At 35.6% G+C, this 26,538-nt stretch overlaps 1 protein-coding gene across 1 annotated transcript; it reads right to left on the reverse strand.

Moving 5' to 3' along the window:
- Nucleotides 1-716: 716 nt before the first annotated feature.
- Nucleotides 717-25,974, reverse strand: PDC (phosducin). The gene is made up of 4 exons (XM_021682593.2): nt 25,923-25,974; nt 8,202-8,285; nt 5,082-5,233; nt 717-1,626 (listed from the first exon to the last, which is right to left on the reverse strand). Exons 2-4 carry the CDS (start codon nt 8,260-8,262, stop codon nt 1,102-1,104), a joined length of 738 nt encoding a protein of 245 aa, XP_021538268.1. The 5' UTR covers nt 8,263-8,285; nt 25,923-25,974; the 3' UTR covers nt 717-1,101.
- Between the last annotated feature and the right edge of the window lie 564 nt (nt 25,975-26,538).

The following is a 26,538-nucleotide window of genomic DNA, read 5'->3' on the forward strand; positions in this document are numbered from 1 at the left end:
TGTTTTAAGCAGACTTCCCACAGGGAGCCAGTTTTGGGTGATTTATCAAGCACCATGTCTTCAAATATAGGCCATGGTGCTTCAGCTCTCACTCACCATTATCTCCTACTCTGATTCAGACCCCTAAAAGTTTCTTTTATCTTGCTCTACAGCTCATTCGTGAGGCATTTAAAAATATTTTTCAAATTATATTTTGTTTTGCATTTCCATTTGTTTGTGTAGGAGGAAAATTTTCCCAGTGTTTTCAAGGGAAATAGAAATAGAACTTCTATGAATTTCAGTTTCATCATTTATAAAGTGCTATCCACTTGTGGATAGCTACTTGTGGAACTGTGGTTAAAAATTATACATTATATGTATAAAATGCTGGCCCATAATAGGTAATTAAAAAATGATAGTTGTAATTATTATCACTACTAAATATTCTTTTGTCCATAGAATAAAATTTTTTTCCTAAATAAGGTTAACTTCTGAGGTTGTATTTAAAAAAAAATACTACCTTTTTTTAAAAACTTTAATGTGACACAAAGTTTCTAAGTTTCTTATAAGATATATATATATATATATATAATGTGTCTTACTGAATGATTTTATATATATATATAATGTAAGATATCTTACTGAATGATTATTTTTTTTTGTATTTTGGGTTATGTAATGTTTTTAGGGCCTTGATAATGTAGTACTTGAGAAAGAATAGACTTCAAATAGAAAACTTATTTCCTCATGAGACTTTATTCTTATCACACAAGCAAAATTATGATTGATAATGTAATTTGAAAAGTCCAAATAATACCACTGAGGAAAAAACAAGGAGTAAAAAAGCCAACACATAACTTGAAAGGGATTTTTGAAAACTGTCACAATATTATTCATACCCTCTTTGTCTACTAACATATTGCTGAAGACTACAATATTTTGTAGTAAAACCTTCTATTCATTTAAGTAATGCTAATAAAATAATTTTAGCGTCAATCTTTTTTTTCTCACAAATTAAAATAACCATGGCCATACTTGGTGTTCTCTAAAGGAATATGGATACTACCAAAATCAATATTCAACTTGTAAAGGAGAAATATGAGATGTTGACATAATGACTCTTTATTCAGTATCTTCTCCCATATTGGTCTGATCTAGGGCATGTATCTCTCTTTCAGGTAGTAACCCATATTCATTTAGGAAAGACTCCACATCCCCAGCAAAAAATTCTTCGGCAAACTGTTCTGTAACACTAATAAAATTGCTTATGAGTTCCCCACCTTTGTAGACGAGCAGTGTGGGGAGTACATCTGAGGAAAAGCGGTCCCCCGCACCTGTATTAGAAGCTTTTATTTTACAAAACTTGACTATAGGGTATTCAGCTGCAAGGCATGTAAAGCTACTGTTTAGAGTATCACAACCCTTAATGCCATCTTCATAAATATGAACAACAATTGTGGTGATTTTCTGCTCCTTTTCAATGGTTTCCAGGAATTGCTCCCCAGTTTCCAACTCATACACAAACCCATATCTAGGCCCAAAACTCAGCTTCTGGTGCATATCCTGCATACATTGTCTACGATATTTACGAAGGCAATTTTCATCTTCTTTGTCCCTGTGAATTAATTCATATTCTTGAATGCTCATCTAGAAATAAACAAAAGAAATGATAGAGATAATTTGGTCAGAAATTTATATTCTTTTAAAAATTTTTTTAAAGATTTTATTTATTTGAGAGAGGGAGCACGCACATGCACACGCAGGGAGGAGGGGCAGAGGGAGAGGGAGAAGCAGGTTTCCCACTGAGCAGGAGTCCTATGCAGGGCTCCATCCCAGGACCCTGAGATCATGACCTGAGCTGAAGGCAGATGCTTAACCAACTGAGCCACCTAGGCGCCCCCAGTAATTTATAATCTTTAGACATACCAAACCTATTCTCAACTCAAAAAGTTTGCATTTACTGTTTTCTCCCCACCATCCTACCTCACTCCTGATGTGAAGGCCTTTTCCTTCTTCACCACATTCAAGCCTTTGTTCAAATATTACCTTCTTTGATTATACTACCTAAAAGAGTCCCCATACCATGCTTTCTATTCCTTATATTGGTTTATTTTTCTTCATAACAACAAACACTATCTGACATTGTGTTATATATTTATTTATTTCATAATAGTTATTATTATTATTATTTTTATTTATTTGACAGATAGCGAGAGCAGGAACACAAGCAGGGGGAGTGGGAGAGGGAGAAGCAGGCTCCCTGCCAAGCAGGGATCCCGATGTGGGACTCGATCCCAGGACCCTGGGATCATGACCTGAGCCAAAGGCAGATGCTTAACGACTGAGCCACCCAGGCGCCCTCATAATAGTTTTTATAACTGACATGTCCCATGGGGCAGGAATTTTGTATCATTCATCTCTCTTCACTATCTGCTATAGTGTCTGGCATAAAATGGGAGCTCAGTAATTATTGCATGATTAAATGCATGCCTAAATATTACTAAATATAGTTGAGCCACGAGATGGTCACAATCTCAGTAAAAAATGTGCCAGTTAGCTACCCATCACTTTGGGTGAAAAAAATCCCAGCAGGGTCTACTCTGGAGTGGCTTTCCTAAAAAATAAAAAGAGTATACACACATAATTTAAATGTGTCCCCAACAAATGCCTTTAAATATTAGTGTCTCCTCCACAAAAGTTCTTTAAAAGATTATATCTTTAAAAAGAAAAAAAAGATGATATCTTATCACTTACTGACTTTTTGGAATATATGGGATAGAATTCAAGCAAGACAGCTTTTACTATTATTTGCTGTTCATAAGATCATTCAAGAGGTTAATGCTGGGTCAGCAGCAACAGCAGCACCTGAGAAATTCTGGGAAAGGCAAATTTTGGAGCACGACCCAGATCTACTGAATTAGAACTTATATGTATGAGGCTGAGTGAGCCATCTTTAAATGAGCCCTTCAGGTGATTCTTAGCTACTGGTTTAGGCTAAAGTGAGAAAAGACTTCCATCTTCCAAGACAGCTACTTTCCACTGCAGCTAGAGTGTAAAAGTACCTACAGAGCCTTTTTTAATAGCTACACCATTATTAACTTATTCCATAGAATGCTAAACACTCTCCTCCTCCACCAAAATACATATATATATGTATGTATACATGTGTATGTACATATATATGAAGGAACAATGTGGGACATAGTATGATTGAGAGACGTGGAGCCACCCAGAATCACAGAAGTTGGATTCGCTGCTGCTTTGCCATCAAGTAGCCTCTCAAACAGCAACTGCTGATAATTTTTAAAGTGGAGGAGAATTGAGAAGGCAAGAAACTAGTATTTATGGAAAATCTATTATGTCTTAGGCACTTTCCATAGATTATTTTACTTAATCCTCACAATAAACCTATGAGGTAGGTATTATTACTCTCATTTTATAGATGATACTAAGATTCAGGTTAAGTAGAAATATCTGGTGCTTTCATTAATTCCTTCTCATTTCTGCCTCTTATATTTGTTTTTCTAATGTCCTTATTCTTTTTCCTGTCATATTACTTTTTTGCTTTAAGATAATTCTCAATTTTATTTGTTTTAATCCTAAAAAATGTTAAATATTTTCTATAATTTTTAAGTTGCTACCATAGTTCTGTTAATTTAACAGACTGAATCATACAGATATTATATCAATATTATAATATTGATTTACATATGCATTTGTGAGAATTTGTTCCGTTCATATATTCAGGCATTTAGGCATTCAGATACACTTCTCAAGCTTAACCTGTACAACACCTTTAATAATCATAATGTCTCTCATTTGTATGGCATTTTACATGTTTCAAATACTTTTACATTTATTTTCTCTTCACATCTCTTTAAAACAAAGAGAGGATGTGTTGTTGCAATTCTTCAGATGGGAAAATTTAATTGTCTCATCTATATCACATAGTGTCTCAGTGAAGGAACCCAAATCTGGAAACAAGATCTTGATGTTTCTGATGTAGTCTGTCTGTTGAGAATCAATATACAACTCATACGCATTGGTTTGGAGATAAATAACCCACTAAAGTGATTTACTCCACAATGGAAGTCACTTAATGGGTTTTAAATTAATATGATTGTTGTTATTATTGTTATATAAATAACGCATGTTATTATTGTTATATAAATAACGCATAATTATAAGGATTCAAAAATGGGTTAAAAGCTAAAGGAAGAAAGTAAATAAATAGTGAAATTTCACCACTCTAATACTCTGAGATAATCTCCATTTACATATTTTGACATAGCACATGGACATACACATTATATAACAAGTAAATAAGTGAGTTTTTTAAAATTCTGCTTTAAAAAAATCATGATACCTTTAAAAATATGTGGCTTATTCTTCTTACCTTCTTTTTCCTATTTGGAAAAAGGAAGTTGAGATCTTTCAATCAATCCCACCCTTCTAAATAACCAATATTGTCAAGTTGGTGAGTGTCTTTCCAAACTTCCACATATTGTTCATATAATTATATAAGTGTAAAAACATATACAGTGATGTGTATTTTTTTTCCCTTTGCTCTAGAGAATGGGATCATCATATAACCTAAAATACTCCGTTATCTTGTTTTCTCATTTTACAGAACTGCCTGTAAGTCAGCTCATGTATTTATAACTCATTCTTTTAATAGCTGCTATACATTTTTTTAAATTTTTTTTATTTTTTAAAGATTTTATTTATTTATTTGAGACAGAGAGAATGAGAGAGAGAGAGCACATGAGAGGGGGGAGGGTCAGAGGCAGAAGCAGGCTCCCTGCCGAGCAGGGAGCCCGATGCGGGACTCGATCCAGGGACTCCAGGATCATGACCTGAGCCGAAGGCAGTCACTTAACCAACTGAGCCACCCAGGCGCCCGCTGCTATACATTTTTAAATATGGAATACCTTCACAGGTATTTACTCCATTTCCTGGGTTTTTTTTTTTTTTTTGCCAACATAAACAATATTATAATAAATATTTTTGAAATATATCTATTTTATATCTCTAAAGTGATTCTTTAGAGTCATTTAAACTAAAAACACATTGTAAGTTATTTACTATTGATTTTTCCTTACCTTTCTGCTGAATCTTTCTTTTGAGTCTTTGTCATCTCTACTCTGAGGAGAAGACATTTGTCTGAGAATCTCCTTCTTTCTAGGTGGAACTGAATCACTGTCTTCACTCTCTAATTTAAACTTTCTCCAATCATTTATTACTCCTTTGGGTCCTAGAATAAAAGAAAAAACAAATCGTTTCCCTCTCTATTTTCAAAACAACTATTTATACAATTGAGATTTGTGTAAGTATCATCACTGGAATAGACTTGTCATCTTCTGTATCATAAAAAACATCTTGTTTGGGCTAGAAATGTCTGACTGCCCTGCTCATAAAAATGTTTTCCCACATTAATCTTGTTAAATGGGTTTTGGCTAAGAATTTCTCTGAAACATCTACATTAATGAAAATACAAATAACATACTTTCAACTATTGGCAAAATTTGAGGGTAAAGATATTAAAACATTAGAATGTAGAGGGGAACTAGAATTTTAGAAAAATAGCACTTTTATTAAATAAGAAGGAAGCTTCAGCAATAATCTAGAATTGGCATCACACTATTAACAGGGACACTGAGATTATTGGGGAAACAAACTGAAGTGATATCAAGATCCAGAAAACAACAACAATATCACATACAAGACAACCAGTTAGAGAAGACCTGACCTCAAATAACAGAACTAAAATGGCTTTAAGAAAATTATTACATAATCATCCAATTCCTTTTAAGAATCTTTGGGATGCCTGGGTGGCCCAGTCATTAAGCATCTGCCTTCGGCTCAGGTCACGGTCCCAGGGTCCTGGGATCGAGCCCCGCATCAGACTCCCTGCTTGGTGGGAAGTCTGCTTCTCCCTCTCCCACTCCCCCTGCTTGTGTTCCCTCTCTTGCTGTCTCTCTCTGTCAAAAAAAAAAAAAAAAAAAGATTCTAAGAACCTTTTACAAATGGAGAGAGGATGGGATTTGCAGATTAGGAAAAACTAAGTCAAGGATGATCCAACTGGAATTCAGATGTTCAGTTGTCCTGGTAAATGATAAAAGTGCTTAGAAGGCCTAAATCCTTGGAAATATGGAGTTTTAAATATCCTTCACTAAAGATTAGCCATATCTATACCTTTAATATTATATGTGTGGATGTATTCTCTTTCTTCCACATATTTCTTAACAATTTCTTAATTTATCTAATATCTAATATATACTTTTAATATAAAGTTACTTATATTAAAATTATATTCATTGTTTTCTGTTTACTTGTATTGTCTTCATCTTCCAGATATGTTTTCTGTTTATACAAAATATGCATTGCATGTGTTTATATGTGTAGAAAAGAGAATCTTTTCTCTCTTTTTTTTTACAAGTTTTTTTTTACACTTTTTCTCACCTTGCTTTTCTTAATTCATAATATATCTCAGAGATTTTTTTCATATACATGCATAAAGAGATTCTTCCTTTTTTTAAAAAAATGGAGGCATGGTATTACATTGTGTAGATATTCATTTACTTGAAAAAGTTTCTTGTTGATGTATATTGTTGCTTCCCCATTTCTTCTATAATATATAATCCTGCGTGAAGAACCTTGCACATACATTTTTTTCTATCTATGCAGGTCTATCTATAGGTTATTGTATTAGAATCACTTGGTCAAAAAGTATATATATTTCTAATTTTGATATTGCTAAACTACTCTTAAGGAGGTTGTACTAGTTTACACTCCTACCAGTAATGTATGAGTATGCCTCTTTTCAAAGTGTCTTATTAAACTTTTTGCTTTTACAGTGTGAAAAAACTGTATCTCACTATAGTACTAACTCCATAAGTGCTATTTTTTTCTGACCTAACTTTTGTTCATTTCTCCATTTGATTGTTGTGAATTTTCTTATTGATTTGTAGGAACTTTCAGTATTTATTAGGAAATTAACCCTTTGTCAATTGAATTGCAGCTGGTTTCCCCCAGTTTGTCAAATGTTTTTTGAAATTTGCTACTGATGACCTAGCAACAGACATTTCTTTCCTTCCTTCCCTCCCTCCCTCATTTTTATAGCTGAATTTATCAATCTTCCTCTATGGTTTCTTGGTTCTGTCATACTTAGAAAGGTACTCTTCACACTGTTGTTATAAAATGAATTCCTGGGGGACCTGGGTAGCTCAGTTGGTTAAGCATCTGCCTTTGGCTCAGGTCATGATCTTCAGGTCCTGGAATCAAGCCCAGGTGGGGCTCTCTGCTCAGCGGGCAGTCGGGCTTGTCCCTCTCCCTCTGCCCCTACCCCTGCTCATGTTTGCTCTCTCTCTTAAATAAATAAAATAAAATAAAATAAAATAAAATAATAAAATGAACTCCCATGCATTTTGTCTAGTACTCATGTGAATTCATTCAACTCTTTGGCTAAATTTAAAGAGGCCATTTCGTATTATTAAAAGAGAGGGGAAAATATTAGTTTAATAAGATTCAATAGAGTTAAAAACCCTAAACTGTTATTTTTATTTATTTTTTTAATGTTATTTATTTTTTAACTGAAGTATAGTTGGTATACAATATTATTCTAGTTGCAGGTATACAAAATAAATGAAGAGGCTTAAGAGGTACAAACTAAACTTTTAAACTGACATGCTATTTGATTTTTAAACTCAGTAGTGGCATATATACAGTCCCATACAATTTAACAGATTAGGAAAACAGGCTCTGGATGAAATGAATTGAAGTCAGTGTTTCTAGAGGAATGCTGAAATCCATTTGATTTAAGAATGTTTTATCATTTCTTTATTTTCTTCAGATTCAAAAAATTAAAATTAAAAACTATTTACCTTTTTGTCTACTATTGTTTACAATTGCAAGGAAAGATCATAGTCAGGGAAATTAGAGAGGAAAGAGCTTAATTATAATGTAGAAGAGGGCTTATGATAGTTGGGTATTAAGAATTTCTCAATAATTAGTGTTTTTCTCATTCTTTGACATCTAAATAAAACTACTTTAACAGTATTTGATTTCACATTAATTTTCCCACTCAAATATTTTTTAGATGATTCCATCAAACCATTCAAAGATATTACTTAAATTTCATACTCAATAAGGGCAGTAAGAACATTAGAGATATCCACATTTAATTTTAACTTAATGATTTTTTTTTCTTTGGATTTGCATACCTGTATGTGTGGCCTGTCCTTCAAAGTCTTCCTCCAAACTTTGGCTTTTGGCTTCTTCCATTTTAGGTTTAGATTTGATATAATCTATAGCATAAACAAAGGAGTAATGATGAATGCTAGAATATATATAATTATATCCTATTATTCTCCTGCTGCCAAGTTCCATGCTAGGCTAAGAGTTCTCACTAAATGATGGTGTTTAGGATGTTTCTGCCTCCTTGTAAAAGGACATTACTTTAATGTTTGTATTATTAAAGATATTTTGACCTAAAGATTTTATGTAATTTGCAGTTTGTTTTTACTTAAAAAGCCTTTAATTTAAGTCTATGTACTTAGTGAACATTATTTATTACTTATTTTTTTATTTTGTTACCAAATATCATACAATTATATCCCAATATTTTGTGTAACACAATTTTAAAAATTAATAATAATTATATACTTACTGTTAATACTTACTTTGTGCCAGACATTGTTCCAATTACTTTATGTATCAAAAATCATTTAATTCTCATATAGCCATATTGGCAAGGACAATTGTTAATGCCATTTTACAATTGAGGAAGCTGAAGGACAGAGAGTTTAAGTTATCCATCTATGATCACATAGTAAGTGGTAGAGCAAGGCTTTGAACCTAGATGAAAGTTAACATACTGTAATAGAGTCATTTTTTTCAATAAGGTTTGACAAATCCTTTCTGAATTGACATTAAAGAATAATGATCTAAGGAACAATGCTATTCAAAAACTAACACCAGAACATCTCTCCATACCATAAAGCAAGTTTTGATGATGTTACCCACCAAGCAAATGATAACAATTAGTAACTATGCCTATAGAATTTTGGCTAAAATATGTCACAATATCTACCAAAAGCACATGGAATTTTATTCATAGGAAGTTCATTGATGCCATGATATAGAACTTATTTATTCTTCATTCACATAAATCTAACTTGTTTACTTAATTATCTTTCCATCATCTGGAAAACTCTATTATTATACATACTAACACATTCCCTAAAGGGTCCATATAGTTGTGATTTTTTTTTGAAATTTCCGAGTCAGGGAGGATATACTAACAGTGATATACCATCTTTTTACTCTTTCTTCCTTTACCTTCTCCCCTTTGCCTCTTTCTTACAGTCAGGTTTAGGTAATGATGTCATCCAACTTATGCTTTTAGTCCCATCTTAGTTTTTTATTGATTTGTGCTTGGACTTGGTTTGTTTGGTGCTTTCCCAAGGCATGAAATGGTAAGCCAGAATTCTCTGTCTTGATTCCTTTTTTGCTTTGACATCTGCTCCCAGCATAACTTTATGGTCTCATAATTTTATTGTTTCCATCACTATAGTCTCTACCCAGAATCACTGGTTGTCAAAGATCTTTGCCAATTTGATTTTACCCACTTGAACAAGAAAAGGCTTTTTTTTGGTTTGTTTATTATGTTAATCACCATACATTACATCATTAGTTTTTGATGTAGTGTTCCATGATTAATTGTTTGCGTATAACATCCAGTGCTCCATTCAGTACGTGCCCTCTTTAATACCCATCACCAGGCTAATCCATCCCCCCAGCCCCCTCCCCTCTAGAACCCTCAGTTTGTTACTCAGAGTCCATAGTCTCTCATGGTTCATCTCTCCCTCCGATTTCCCTCCCTTCATTTTTCCCTTCATACTATCTCCTTTTTTAAATTTTTTTAACATATAATATTATTTGTTTTAGAGGTACAGGTCTGTGATTCAACAGTCTTACACAATTCACAGCACTCACCATAGCACATACCCTCCCCAATGTCTATCATCACCCAGCCACCCCATCTCTCCCACCCCCCACCACTCCGGCAACCCTCAGTTTGTTTCCTGAGATTAAGAATTCCTCATATCGATGAGATCATATGATACATGTCTTTCTCTGATTGACTTATTTTGCTCAGCATAATACCCTCCATTTTTATCCACATCATTGCAAATGGCAAGATTTCATTCCTTTTGATGGCTGCATAATATTCCATTGTATATATATACCACCTCTTCTTTATCCATTCATCTGTCGATGGACATCTTGGCTCTTTCCACAGTTTGGCTATTGTGGACATTGCTGCTATAAACATTGGGGTCCATGTACCCCTTCTGATCCCTACATTTGTATCTTTGGGGTAAATACCCAGTAGTGCAATTGCTGGGTTGTATGGTAGCTCTATTTTCAACTTTTTGAAGAACCTCTATACTGTTTTCCAGAGTGGTTGCACCAGCTTGCATTCCCACCAACAGTGTAGGAGGGTTCCCCTTTCTCCACATCCCCGCCAACATCTGTCATTTCCTGACTTGTTAATTTTAGCCATTCTGACTGGTGTGAGGTAGTATCTCACTGATGTTTTGATTTGGATTTCCCTGATGCTGAGCAATGTTGAGCACTTTTTCATGTGTCTGTTGGCCATTTGGATGTCTTTTTTGGAAAAATGTCTGTTCATGTCTTCTGCCCATTTCTTGTTTGGATCATTTGTTCTTTGGGTGTTGAGTTTGATAAGTTCTTTATGGATTTTGGATACTAGCCCTTTATCTCATATGTCATTTGCAAATATCTTCTCCCATTCTGTCGGTTGTCTTTTGGTTTTGTTGACTGTTTCTTTTGCTGTGCACAAGCTTTTTATCTTGATGAAGTCCCAATAGCTCATTTTTGCCCTTGCTTCCCTTGCCTTTGGTGATGTTTCTAGGAAGAAGTTGCTGCGGCTGAGGTCAAAGAGGTTGCTGCCTGTGTTCTCCTTTAGGATTTTGATGGACTCCTGTCTCACACTGAGGTCTTTCAACCATTTGGAGTCTATTTTTGTGTGTGGTGTAAGGAAATGGTCCAGTTTCATTCTTCTGCATGTGGCTGTCCAATTCTCCCCACACCACTTGTTGAAGAGACTTTTTTCCATTGGACATTCTTTCCTGCTTTGTCGAAGATTAGTTGACCATAGAGTTGAGGGTCCATTTCTGGGCTCTCTATTCTGTTCCATTGATCTATGTGCCTGTTTTAGTGCCAGTACCATACTGTCTTGATCATGACAGCTATGTAATAGAGCTTGAAGTCCGGAATTGTGATGCCGCCAGCTTTGCTTTTCTTTTTCAATATTCCTCTGGCTATTTGGGATCTTTTCTGGTTCCATACAAATTTTAGGATTACTTGTTCCATTTGTTTGAAAAAAGGTGATGGTATTTTGATAAGGATTGCATTAAATGTGTAGATTGCTCTAGGTAGCATTGACATTTTCATAATATTTGTTCTTCTAATCCATGAGCATGGAACGTTTTTCCATTTCTTTGTGTCTTCCCCAATTTCTTTCATGAGTATTCTATAGTTTTCTGAGTACAGATTCTTTGCCTCTTTGGTTAGATTTATTCCTAGGTATCTTATGGTTTGGGGTGCAATTGTAAATGGGATTGACTCCTTAATTTTTCTGTCTTCTGTCTTGTTGTTGGTGTATAGGAATGCCACTGATTTCTGTGCATTGATTTTATATCCTGCCACTTTACTGAATTCCTGTAGGAGTTCTAGCAGTTTTGGGGTGGAGTCTTTGGGGTTTTCCACATAAAGTATCATATCATCTGCAAAGAGTGAGAGTTTGACTTCTTCTTTGCTGATTTGGATGCCTTTTATTTCTTTTTGTTGTCTGATTGCTGTGGCTAGGACTTCCAATACTATGTTGTATAGAAGTGGTCATAGTGGACATCGCTGCCATGTTCCTGACCCTCGGGGGAAGCTCTCAGTTTTTCCTCATTGAGAATGATATTTGCTGTAGGTTTTTAATAGATGGCTTTTATGATATTGAGGTATGTACCCTCTATCTCTATACTCTGAAGAGTTTTGATCAAGAAAGGACGCTGTACTTTGTCAAATGCTTTTTCTGCATCTATTGAGAGGATCATATGGTTCTTGTTCTTTCTTTTATTAATGTATGGTATCACGTTGATTGATTTGTGGATGTTGAACCAACCTATGCAGCCCAGGGATAAATTCCACTTGGTCATGGTGAATAATCCTTTTAATGTACTGTTGGATCCTATTGGCTAGTATTTTGGTGAGAATTTTTGCATCCATGTTCATCAAGGATATTGTTCTGTAATTCTCCTTTTTGATGGGGTCTTTGTCTGGTTTTGGGATCAAGGTAATGGTGGCCGCATAAACAAGTTTGGGAGTTTTCCTTCCATTTCTATTTTTTGGGACAGTTTCAGAAGAATAGGTATTAATTCTCTTTAAATGTTTGGTAGAATTCTGGCTTCTGGGCTCTTGTTTGTTGGGAGATTTTTGATTACTGCTTCAATTTCCTTAGGGGTTATAGGTCTGTTCAGGTTTTCTACTTCTTCCTGGTTCAGTTTGGTAGTTGATACAGCTCTAGGAATGCATCCATTTCTTCCAGATTATCTAATTTGCTGCCATATAGTTGCTTATAATATGTTCTTATAATTGTTTGTATTTCTTTGGTGTTGGTTGTGATCTCTCCTCTTTCATTCATGATTTTGTTGATTTGGGTCATTTCTCTTTTCTTTTTGATAAGTCTGGCCAGGGGTTTATCAATCTTGTTAATTCTTTCAAAGAACCAGCTCCTAGTTTCATTGATCTGTTCTACTGTTCTTTTGGTTTCTATTTCATTGATTTCTGCTCTGATCTTTATTATTTCTCTTCTCCTGCTGGGTTTAGGCTTTATTTGCTGTTCTTTCTCCTGCTCCTTTAGGTGTAGGGTTAGGTTGTGTACTTGAGACCTTTCTCATCTCTTGAGAAAGGCTTGTATTGCTATATACTTTCCTCTTAGGACTGCCTTTGCTGCATCCCAAAGATTTTGAACAGTTGTGTTTTCATTTTCATTTGTTTCCATGAATTTTTAAAATTCTTCTTTAATTTCCTGGTTGACCCATTCATTCTTTAGTTGGATGCTCTTTAGCCTCCATGTATTTGAGTTCTTTCTGACTTTCCTCTTGTGATTGAGTTCCAGTTTCAGAGCACTGTGTTCTGAAAATAGGCAGGGAATGATCCCAATCTTTTGGTACCTGTTGAGACCTGATTTGTGACCTAGGATGTGATCTATTCTGGAAAATATTCCATGGGCACTAGAAAAGAATGCGTATTCTGTTGCTTTGGGATGGAATGTTCTGAATATATCTGTGAAGTCCATTTGTTCCAGTGTGTCATTTAAAGTCTTTATTTCCTTGTTGATCCTTTGCTTAGATGATCTGTCCATTTCAGTGAGGGAGGTGTTAAAGTCCCCTACTATTATTGTATTGTTGTTGATGTGTTTCTTTGCTTTTGTTATTAATTGGTTATATAATTGGCTGCTCCCATGTTAGGGGCATAGATATTTACAATTGTTAGACCTTCTTGTTGGATAGACCCTTTAAGTAGGATATAGTGTCCTTCCTCCTCTCTTATTATAGTCTTTGGTTTAAAATCTAATTTGTCTGATATAAGAATTGCCATCCCAGCTTTCTTTTGGTGTCCATTAGCATGGTAAATTGTTTTCCACCCCCTCACTTTCAATCTTGGGGTGTCTTTGGGTCTAAAATGTGTCTGTTGCAGACAGCGTATCAATGGGTCTTGTTTTTTTATCCAATCTGATACCTTGTGTCTTTTGATTGGGGCATGTAGCCCATTTACACTCAGGGTAACTATTGAAAGATATGAATTTAGTGCCATTGTATTGCCTGTAAGGTGATTGTTACTGTATATTGTCTGTGTTCCTTTCTGGTCTCTATTACTTTTAGGCTCACTCTTTGCTTAGAGAACCCCTTTCAATATTTCTTGTAGGACTGGTTTCTTGTTTGCAAATTCCTTTAGTTTTTGTTTGTCCTGGAAGCTTTTTATCTCTCCTTCTATTTTTCAATGACAGCCTAGCTGGATATAGTATTCTTGGCTGCATCTTTTTCTCATTTAGTGCTCTGAATATATCATGCCAGTCCTTTCTGGCTTGCCAGGTCTCTGTGGATAGATCTGTTGCCAATCTAATGTTTCTACCATTGTAGATTGCAGACCTCTTGTCCCAAGCTCCTTTCAGGATTTTCTCTTTGTCTCTGAGACTTGTAAGTTTTACTATTAGATGTTGGGTTGTTGACCTATTTTTATTGATTTTGAGGGGGGTTCTCTGTGCCTCCTGGATTTTGATGCCTGTTTCCTTCCCCAAACTAGGGTAGTTCTCTGCTATAATTTGCTCCATTATACCTTCTGCCCCTCTCTCTCTTTCTTCTTCTTCTGGGATCCCAATTATTCTAATATTGTTTCGTCTTATGGTATCACTTATCTCTCGAATTCTGCCCTTGTGATCCAGTAGTTGTTTATCTCTCTTTTTCTCAGCTTCTCTATTTTCCATCATTTGGTCTTCTATATCACTGATTTTCTCTTCTGCCTCATTTATCCTAGCAGAACCTCCATTTTTGATTGCTCTTCAATAGCCTTTTTGATTTCGACTTAGTTAGACTTTAGTTCTTTTATTTCTCCAGAAAGGGTTTCTCTAATATCTTCCATGCTTTTTTTTAAGCCCAGCTAGTATCTTTGAAATCGTCATTCTGAACTCCAGTTCCGACATCTTACTAATGTCTGTATTGATTAGGTCCCTGGCAGTCGGTACTGCCTCTTGTTCTTTTTTTTGAGGTGATTTTTTCTGTCTTGTCATTTTGTCCAGAGGAGAATAGATGAATGAGAGAACAAAATGCTAACAGGATAACAATGACCCCTGAAAAATATACACTAAACAAATCAGAAGAGACCTGAAACCAGGGGGAAAGAAAGGGAAAGAAAGAAAAAAAGAAAAAAAAAAGAAAAAAAAAGAAAAAGATAAACAAACAAACAAACAAACAAAACAGAATATGATCAGATATGATCAGGCGCATTGATCAGTGCTACACACTATATTTTGGGCATATTTTGGTCTGTTAGAAAAAAGTGCTTCCCAAAAGTTTAAAGAAAGAAAAGCTTATATATGTACAAAAATAAAGGTAAATATGATGAAGGGATGGAATATGATTGTAAAGATGAAAATTATAAAGGATTTTATAAAAGGAATTGGTAAGATAAGAAGTTGGTAAAAAAAGAAAGAAGAGTATTAAAAAAAAAAGGGAGACAATATGATCAGGCAGGAGACTAGAACAAAGCCATACACTAGAGATTTAGGGTATATTTTGGTCTGTTAGAAGAAACTGTATCCCAAAATTTCAAAGACAGAAGAACTTATATATATATATACCAAAAATAAGGTTAACTACTATGAAGGGATAGGATATGACTCTAAAAATGAAAAATAAAAAAGATTTTTTAAAAAAAGGATTGATAAGATGTTGGTTGAAAAGGGAAAAAGAAAAATTCAAAAAAAAAGAAAAAGAAAATTAAAAAAATTAATTTTGAAAGACTAAAGAATCATGGAAAAAAGCCATGAATTCTATGTGCAGTATTCGCCTAGTGCTGTGTTCTGCCATTATCATTGATTGGTAAACTTGGTCTTGGCTGGCTGTTCTTGCTGATCTTCTGGGGGAGTGGGGGAGGGGCCTGTTGCAGTGATTCTCAAATGTCTTTGCTGGAGGCGGAATTGCCCCACCCTTGCCAGGTCCAGGCTAAGTAATCTGCTCAGGTTTGCTCTCAGGAGCTTTTGTTCCCTGCAAGCTTTCCGTACAGCTTTGGAGGCCAAGAGTGAAAATGGCAGCCTCCCAATCTCCGCTCCAGTGGAGCCGAGGAGTCGGGACCCCACTCCTCAGTGAGCCCCCGGAGAGAAGCAATCACTCCTGTCTCCCCAGTCTCCAGCCACACTGTGCTCACCCGGCCTGTGACCGAGCATTTCTAACTCTGGCACATGACCCCTTGTGGAGTCTCCAAACCCAGCAGATTCCTGCAGTGTGCTCCCACACCACTCCTCCCAGGGGAGGAAGGGGAGTCTCCCCGGATCTGCCGCTTGTTGGGTCCCTGCTGGAAGAGGAGTGGCCCAACAGTGCCATGGATCATGGTTTATGGCAACCCCGAGCAGAGAGCCCACTCCTCGGCTCTGTCTCTGCAGCCAGCTTCCCTGCTCCGATACCTGGGAGCTCTGCCGCACTCAGGCACCCCCAGTCTTTCTGTGACCCCGAGGGTCCTGAGACCACACTGTCCCAGCGAGGGTTCCACCCCCCGCTCAGCCACTGGAGTGATGTCCCTCAGCAGAACCGACTTCTAAAAGTTCCGGTTTTGTGCTCTGCTGCTCTATCACTTGCCGGTAGAGGCTGATGGAGGCCCCCTCCCCCACTGTCTATCTTCCCGAATATAGCCTCGGATTCACTTCTCCAGATGTCCTACCTTCCAGAAAGTGATTGCTTTTCTGTTCAGAGTTGCTGCTATTCTTTTCTTCAATCTCCTGTTGAGTTTGTAGGTGTTCAGAATGATTTGATCCCTATTTAGCTGAATTCCTGGGACCAGACGAAATTTAGGTCTCCTACTCCTCTGCCATCTTGCTCCTCCCCCCCTCAAGAAAAGGCTTTTAAGAAAAGACTGTCAAGAGCTCTTGGAGACTGTAGATATAGATTTTAAATCATGTATCTTTCTCATGTTCATGTAAAAGAGGGAATATAAACAAAATAAACGGTTTGAGCCATTTTTAAAAAGCTGACAAGGGAATACCAATTTATTACACAATATTTATGTAACTATAAATGTAATAAAGAATATTAAAGTTGAATGGATTTAGTAATGAAAAAGAATAAAGGAAAATGAAAATAAAGGAAAATAGAAATAAGTAAATGTTGGTTAAAACAAGCTACTTAAGGGACACCTGGGTGGCACAGTCAGTTGGGCATCTGCCTTCGGCTCAGATCATGGTCCCAGGGCTCTGGGATCCAGCCCTGTGTTGGGCTCCCTGCTCAGCAGGGAGTCTGCTTCTCCCTCTCCCTCTGATTCCCCAAGCTCATGCTCTCTCTCTCACTCACTCTCTCTCTCAAATAAATAAAATCTTTAAAAAAAAAAAAGCTACTTGAGGCGTGCCTGCCTGGCTCAGTCAGTAGAGCATGCAACTCTCTCTTTTTTGGGGGGTGGGGGAAAGGGAAGAAGGAAAGGGCAAGAGAATCTTAAGCAGACTCTTCAATGAGCATGGAGCCCAATATGGGGCTTGATCTCATGACCCTGAAATCATGACCTGGGTTGAAACCAAGAGTCAGACACTTAACCAACTCTGCCACCCAGGTACCTCAAGCATGTGACTCTTGATCTCAGGGTCATGAGTTCAAGCCCCACACCGGGTGTAGAGCTTACTTTAAAATAAATAAATAAATAAACATTATATTTAAAAAAAAAACAAGCTACCTAATTAATTATTGCAATTACTTAAAAATAATTTTTGTATCTAAGGAAAATGAATATTATTAGTTTGCTCCAAAAGAACACTACAGAAAAAAGTAATGGAAACTTTTTGGTAACTTCGGTAGCTGTTTAGTCCCCAAAAAAGTAGAAACACAAGCCAGCCTCTTTTCTTTTTTTGCAAGAGTTGAGAGTTAATTTGGAGTAGCTACTATTCACAATAAATATAATAAATACACAATAAGTACATTAAGAATATCTAAAAATGGGGCACCTCGTTGGCTCAGATGGTTAAGTGTCTGCCTTCAGCTCAAGGTCATGATCCCAGGGTCCTGGGATCGAGCCCCACATCGGGTTCCTGGCTCAGCAAGGAGCCTGCTTCTCCCTCTCCCTCTGCCTCTCTCCCTGCTCATGCTTTCTCTCTCTCTCTCCCTGTATCTCTGTGTCTCAAATGAATAAATAAAATATTAAAAAAAAGAATATCTAAAAATAATTTTATTTCAAATGTTGAAGAAAAAGAAGCATAGCTTGCTTCTTGCCACCCTAGTTAGCAATCTAGTAGAAAAAAATTCTATTTTTCAATAAGAGTTTTGCCAATTTCAAAGAATCCCTTTACTGAAAAGACATTCCCATTACTTGGGAAAAACCTGATTCATTGATTCAATTAATATATCTTAAGAATTTACCCCAAAGACACAGATGTAGTGAAAAGAAGAGCCATATGCACCCCAAATGTACATAGCAGCAATGTCCGCAATAGCCAAACTGTGGAAAGAGCCGAGATGCCCTTCAACAGATGAATGGATAAAGAAGATGTGGTCCATATAAACGATGGAATATTAATCAGCCATCAGAAAGGATGAATACCCAACTTTTACATCAACATGGATGGGACTAGAGGAGATTATGCTAAGTGAAATAAGTCAAGCAGAGAAAGTCAATTATCATATGGTTTCACTTATTTGTGGGACATAAGGAATAGCATGGAGGACATTAGGAGAAGGAAGGGAAAAATGAAGGGGGGGGACTCAGAGGGGGAGACGAACCATGAGAGACTATGGACTCTGAGAAACAGACTGAGGGTTTTGGAGGGGAGGGATGTGGGGTGATGGGTTGGTCCAATGGTGGGTATTAAGGAGGGCACGTACTGCATGAAGCACTGGGTGTTATATGAAAACAAGGAATCGTGGATCACTACATCAAAAACTAATGATGTATTGTATGGTGACTAACATAACATAATAAAATTAAATTACATTTAAAAAATAAAATAATTTAAAAAAAGAATAGACTATGTGCCAGGTATTTTCCTGGGCTATGAATTACATGAAGAACAAAACTCTTCTAGTATGGCACTCACAAATACTAAGACTTAAGTCAGCTGGGTTGTCTAGTTAGTAAAAAACAAAGTCCATTTTTGGGCGCTTGGGTGGCTCAGTTGGTTAAGCGACTGCCTTCGGCTCAGGTCATGATCCTGGAGTCCCGGGATAGAGTCCCACATCGGTCTCCCTGCTCAGCAGGGAGTCTGCTTCTCCCTCTGACCCTCCTCCCTCTCATGCTCTCTCTCATTCTCTCTCGCAAAAAAACAAAAAAACAAAAAAAAAACAAAGTCCATTTTTACCTAATGCCTTCATTTGAGTTAGAGTAAAAGACTGGTGAAATTTACTACTGTTTACTACTAGGGGAACTAGTCAACAGAAAAACAAATTGGAAGATACATATTGAAACATGAGGCATATTTGCTGGCACTGCTTGAAGATTCTGCAGAGGAAGACACAACTTGAGTATAATTAGCTATTAGTGTTTTTGATCTGTTAATATCCCCTGTCATCACCTCACTTTGGTGTTTTTGGATTTTCTCAAATCTTTTATCTTTAAAAAAATTAGCATTAGTATCCTAAAATTAATTGAATTAGTATTTGGAAGGTGCTTAGATCCAGACACATGGTAAATGCTATGTGTGTGAGTCTGTAAAATAAAATAAAAAATGTATCTTTTATGTTTGTACATATAGTGTTAACAGTCACTTAAAAAATATGATCGGGCGCCCGGGTGGCTCAGATGGTTAAGCATCTGCCTTCGGCTCAGGTCATGATCCCGGGGTCCTGGGATCGAGTCCCGCATTGGGCTCCCTGCTCAGCGGGCAGCCTGCTTCTCCCTCTGCCTCTCTGTCTCTGTCTCTTATGAATAAATAAATAAAATCTAAAAAAATAAAAAAATGATCAACATTTGGTTTGCAATGGTATTATTAGTGGTTAAAAAATTCCATGTCTGCTTTAGGTTAAAGGATTTAAAATAACAATAAGATTATTAAAGACTTTGGGTGATAGTAAATACATCTGTGTGTGCTTGGAAACTGGTGATAAAGAAGGGCAAGAAGACAGAAAATTCCACCTAAGATTTACTGTGGTTCAGCCATTATTGCATTTTCCACCTTATATATTATAAAAATCGATGTTGTTGTTCCTTCTTGATTTTAGACAGTTATAATACTGTTTCAGTTAACAAGATCTGTGTTAAGTAAAAATTATATTTAGATGATTTTGACAGAATATCATTCATTTAAAAGGTTACTAAAAAACTCTTTTAAAGGCAAAAGTAAAAAGTTAATGTTGATGAGACATATAGTTTAAAAAATTAAAAAATAATAAAATAAAACATAATTCTGCCAGGTTAGGGTTTTATTTTCCTCTTAGTGTTGGGTTTTAATTGTAATTTAAAATAATGGCTGATATGGGATAACATTCCTCAAACTTTGCCCTTAAAACTCTAACACCTCCCAACCATGGTTTTTACTTACTATGAAATAATATGAGACAATTTTAAATGATCCTACTTGTAGTTTCTGTTTCAAACATAATAGTGATGATCTAGAATAGGAAGTGAGTAAAATTCTTAAACATTAGTTTAACGTTAGTTATAACAAAACCATTAGTTAACTACATTAACAACATTAGTTAACCACATTAACATTAGACTAATTCTTAAACATTAGTTTTAAAATACTCTTTAAAAACCTCAACTCTGGGGCTCCTGGGTGGCTCAGTCATTAAGCATCTGCCTTTGACTCAGGTCATGATCCTGGGGTCCTGGGATCGAGCCCCGCATCACATCCGGCTCCCTGCTCAGTGGGAAGCCTGCCTCTCCCTCTCCCACTCCCCCTGCTTGTGTTCCCTCTCTTGCTGTGTCTTTCTCTGTCAGGTAAATAAAATTAAAAAAAAAAATCCACCCCTAGAATATTTCATTATCGTTATTATCCTTGTTCACGTGATACTGTGATGATGACATCTGTTAATCATCTTAAATATGTTGATCTGATCTAATCAGAATATCTAGTTTAAAATTGACTTGTACATTCTCAGTGCTCTGAAGAAGAGCTTTGCTTTCAATACTAACTGTTGTAGTTTACTGGTAGTTTTGCAAAGACTGGGGTCATCTCATCACTGTGCCCTAGACTAACTTTTCTCCTAGCATCCACAACAATTTTATAGGACTTATTTTTACTTTCCTTTTTCCCCACTACTGTAAGTTTTTCTGAGGCAGAAACAAGTTTTTACTTATCATTGTCTTCTTATAATTATTTCACATGTTGTAACTACTCCACAAATGACAGCAGCCATTTTTAAAGAACTTACTGGGTGCTAGGTACTTTGTACATACTATTTGTAGTTCTCACAAAATTAGTATCTTCATTTTTCAGACATGGATTCTCAGGCCTCAGGAGATTCAGTGACTTGCCAAAGCTCACAGAACTACTATGCCAAAGCTCACAGAACTTCAAATCTGGATTTCTCTGACTCTCAGATCTCAAAAATCCTTATTTTTTTCTAGTCTGTCATCTCCTCAATAAAATGTGTAATGAATGAATAAAGTAACCAAATAAACCAACCTAATTTTTTGTATAAGCATTAAAACCAAGATGAGAATATGAAAAATAACAGATCAATAAGGTGCCATGTCCCCAAAGTCCTTGACATAGTAATTATTTGAATGATAAATTTCTCTGTTTCGGATTAAACCCTGTTAGTTTATACTGAATGTAATAGAAGAGTCTGTTTATTTCTAGTTATCTGAATAGATTCTAAATGACTGATAATGACTCTGGAAAGTTGATACAAAAGACAAAATGGATTTGTCTCCTGTTAATTCTTGACAGTCATACATGTGGATTGAGAAATGATTATCAGTCCTATGTCTCTGCATCATTTATATGCAATAATGTGTCAATTATGTATCAAACTGAAACTAAAAATGCAAAATTATGGAAACATTTTACTTAGCTCTGTATGGAGATTTGTGCAGCAAAGTAAGATATTTCACTCACAGACTCATAGCAACTACTTAAAAATTAATTTTAGGGGCGCCTGGGTGGCTCAGTCATTAGGCGTCTGCCTTAGGCTCAGGTCGTGGTCCCAGGGTCCTGGGATCAAGCCCTGCATCGGGCTCCATGCTCTGCAGGAGGCATCGGGCTCCATGCTCGGCAGGAGGCCTGCTTCTCCCTCTCCCACTCCCCCTGCTTGAGTTCCCTCTCTCGCTGTGTCTCTCTTTGTCAAATAAGTAAATAGAAAAAAAGTTAATTATATACTTCAAAGAATGGTATTTCAATTTTTAAATGGAATTGACAGTTCTATGGTTTCAGCAATCTTTAAGATCAATTTCTAAAATTAAGTCGGTTTGCTTCTTAGTGCTATTATGTAGCCCAAGTTTTGTATAAAAATCTTTTCAATGTGTGGCATGTATTTGAAAACTAACACTTCAGTCTTTCAAACTGTCTGCCATTTTTTTATTTGTCAAAAATCACATGTAAACATAGCTTCCTGGTATCTTAGTCTTCTCAGGCTGTTTTAACAAAATACTATAGACTTTTGAGGCAGAAATTTATTTTCTGGAGTGCCTGGGTGGCTCAGTCAGTTAAGCATCTGACTCTTGATTGCGACTCAGGTCAGGAACTCAAGGTTGTGAGATTGAGCCCCTCATTGGGCTCTGCACTGGGCATGGAACCTGCTGAAGAGTTCTCTCTCTCCCTCTCTCTTTGCCACCCCCCACCCCCTGCGTGCATGCACATCCTCTTTCTCTCTCTCTCAAAAAAAAAAAAATCTTAAAAAAAAATAAAGAGTTCATCTCTTGGTTTGCCTCTCTTTTTTTTCCCCCATGATTATTTTGTTTCTTAAATTCCACATATGAGTGAAATCATGTTATTTGTCTCTTTCTAACTGACTGACTTTGATAGAAACCAAGATTCTGTGTCTTGATCTGTGCTTTATTAAGGGTATCACACTGTATGCTGCTCAGCCTTGCAGGGCTTCATGTCCTACCCTTTTCTACCTCTAACCATACATCTCCTTAGGTCTGTGTTCTCCTGTGCTTTCCAAGGTGACTATGAACTAATCTGATCAGCTAAGCCAGGCTAATGTTCTCACCAGTGCTAATATATTGATGTCAGATGTTTTAACCCTTGCCATGACCGTCTTCCCAATGTCATATTGGACTCCCAGAGAAAACAGTTCTGCTTTTCCCTTATTATTAAAAAAAAGTGGTTGGAAATTTCACATCAAGTAGGTCTGACAGACCCATGATCTAGGAGTTCATAGGAATTATTACTAGGTTTGTGGAGACCTCCATTACCTCTCAAATCATAAAGACAGCTCCAATGATTTCACCCAAACTATAATTTCTTCTTTCTCTATCCACTCCTTTATTTTATTTATTGATTTGAGAACTGGAGATTTTTACTAAGAGTGACATATGATCTTAGGTTCAACATCAATGCAGAGGGAATTTTATGCCTCATACTAGATCAGTTAATTTTTTGAATTACTCTCCAGTTGATTTATTTATATATGTCTTCTCCTCCGAGGAGTAGCTAAGCTTCCTGTGGGCAGGAACCATGCATTACAATGCTTCCAAGTGACATTATAGCATAATGATTAACACATTAACACTTGGGTTCAAATCTTGCTCTGCCAGTTATTGGCTGTGTGACCTTGAGCAAATCACAAAACTCTCTGTGCTTTAGTTTTCTTGTTTGTAAAATAGGAGTAATAATAGTGTCTACTTCAAAAGACTGTGTGAAGATTAAATGATATGAAATGTATTATGTAAAATGTATAGTATTTAGTTGTAGGAACTTAATAGAAGTTGAGCAAAAATGATAATTAGTAAATAATTAAAAATTTAAAATACTCAAATAAAATATTTAAAATTAATAATAGATGTAGTCAAATTAATATAAATTTTATTTAGGAATCCATGCATATATGCACTGCTTATGCCTAATTACCTCTTCCACAGAAAGAATATCTCTGTGTGTATGTATGGGTGTGTGTACATGGTCACACATATATTGTACGTTTATCTCAAAATTGTTTTATATTTTCCTATCTTATTACTGACTAAGGTCCTTTATCATAATATTTTGATTTGCTTCTAGTAAGGTCTGTTTTTCACAAGACATTTAAGAATGGGGAGATTTATTACTAAAGGGGAAGTTAATTTGGAGTCATGACATACAGGCTAATAAAATGTACATGAAATTGCTTGAAAACAATAGTAAGAAGGTTTTCTAAAAATATGTGCATAAGTGGGAAATGGCAGGTGGTGATTTAAATTTGATTTTCCATTTAGTATTTATGTCATAGTGGTTTATATATATTTTCTGAATTTCAGTTGTTTAATGGAGGAGGACTTTACAGAGATAGTCACAAAATTCGGGATTTCTGTTGCCACCTTTAGTTGTTAATTTTGGGTTAGGTCAATTTTTACATTTTTTTTTTATCATCATGAGAATTTTCTTTAAAAGTAAATCCCCAGAATTATGAATGGATTATAGGACACACCATCCTCAGAATGGCTGTAACAAATTAATGCAGAGCAAGTGGTTGACATTAAGCAAATGTTAGTTTTCTTTCCTTTACATATAAAACACACCCCTTGATACTGTTGAAAACATCCCTTTATTATCTTTACCCTCCCTAGTATCTAAAGTTCATAACAACTTGGATAGAAGAACTGTGATAGAAACCTTGATATAAGACACTGCAGAGCATATAGAATGTTTTCTTGGCTCCTACTCTTCTCAAGTAGTTTTGCTTTTTTCAACAAATGAGACTGGACAGGTGGAAGATGTTAGGAGCCTTTTAAATGATTTGTATGTCAGGAATGCATAACAGATAGCAGTCTTCTATTTGTCTACCAGTATCATCAGTTACAAATATTCTGGGAAAAGATAAGCTTCCAAAGTATAACTGAATTCTTGCTCCTAATAAAAGAAAAAGACATTAACCTATTCAGGTTTACTCTTACTACATACAGACATGTCTTAATTGTTTGGAAGCAAATAGAAATGTCAGAATCTTGCTGGAAATTCAGAGCAGATATCTTATTTTGAATATCTCTGTATCTTCTAAATACACTTATTTTAGCAACTATTGTTATAATTTCACTATAGACATTTTCATGAATGACTCATATATATTTTGGCAACTTATATAATGTCAAATGCAGTTTAAAAACAGAATATTTAGGCATAATATTGCCATGATTAGTTAGGTGATCTCTCAGATTTTTTTTTAGCTTTAATGTTAGGTGATTCTAAGTAGCATGTATAATGGCCAAAAATATATATCATTTAAAATGGATGCTGTAGTTAAAAGCTATTTTTGCAGTTAATAAAAATATTCATGGCAAAATAGTGGGAAAATTTTACTTCATTAATTTTCATGATGCAAACTGTAAAGTTTATTAGTAATCATAATCACCTCCACAGTAAGGCAAAAATAGAAGAAATATAAAATCAATCAAAAGAAAATTTTCATTTAATTTATTAAATATCAACAAACTCCCTGTACTTTTCTTTTAAAAATATTATTTCTGTGCCATTAAATTTTTGAAGTAACCTGAAACAGACATTATTATCCCCACTTTCAAGATAAAAAAAACACACCAAAAAACCAAAAATGTAATATTAAATAAAACAACAAGAACACACAACTGGTTAAGTGCCTGGTTCCAAGTCTGAGAGTGCCTTAGCACTGAATATAATACTCCTTTCACAGCTTTGGAGTCAAATCTCCAAATACGAAGTGCAAGGACTCATCCTTTCTCTCCTTCAATTCTCTCTTCACTCAAAGGGAGGACTGAAGAATTTTAAATTTCACAATTAATTCCCTATTCACGGTTTTATTTTAATTGTCTAGAATATCAGACTCAAAATGATGTTTTTACACAGAATTTACATTAGTGAAGATGACTAGTGCAAATCTCTTTAAGAGGGAAAGATACCCAGAATTTGTCTTTATAGTTAGATAAGTCATTACTTAATGTTACTTTGAAATATTTCAAAAGAACACACCATATACATGAACAGTGAAATCATTATTCTTTCCCCTAATGTAAAATTTTAAAAATTACACCAAGAAAACTACCTGCAGACTCACAGTTTGGTTTTCTGTGCCTGGTATCCTTGATTATGTTCAGTGGATGAGCAGCCTGTTTACTGAACTCCACTTGAACTTGGATAGGTTTAAGCTCAGATTTAAGATCCTTGAATATTGATGACCCTTGCAGAAATAGCTCTAAACAAGTAATAGGATTGACATAAGAGAATTACAAAGCCTGTTCATTAATAGTAAGGCAAAGACAAACAAAAACAATGAAGAACTTCAAGTCCTGTGGTATATACAACCTTTGTCCACCTAGTTTATGTTATTTGAAGAAAAAAAAAAAAAAACAACACATTACCTCTTTCCAGCATGGACTGATATTTGTTCTTAGAAATTCACCTGTCATTTTCTGAAAGAAAAAATTAGTTTTTCTGATCAATAATTGTCTTATTTATTGCAAAATAAAAATGTCTCATGACTTTTTTTTTTATGTGTACCATATTTAAATTGACCTCATACACCAGAATTCAGATCAGGAATGACTGATAGAATATTTCTTTTGGACAGTCCTGATTTAAATAAGATTGGCTTGTGGTTAAATGAATATGATTGGCTTTTTGAACTTCGATAGTAATTCTGGTTCAGCAAGTGCTGTCACTGTTTTCCCCTT

This window comes from Neomonachus schauinslandi, chromosome 6 (assembly GCF_002201575.2).
Source record: "Neomonachus schauinslandi chromosome 6, ASM220157v2, whole genome shotgun sequence".
NCBI classification, from domain to species: Eukaryota; Metazoa; Chordata; class Mammalia; order Carnivora; family Phocidae; genus Neomonachus; species Neomonachus schauinslandi.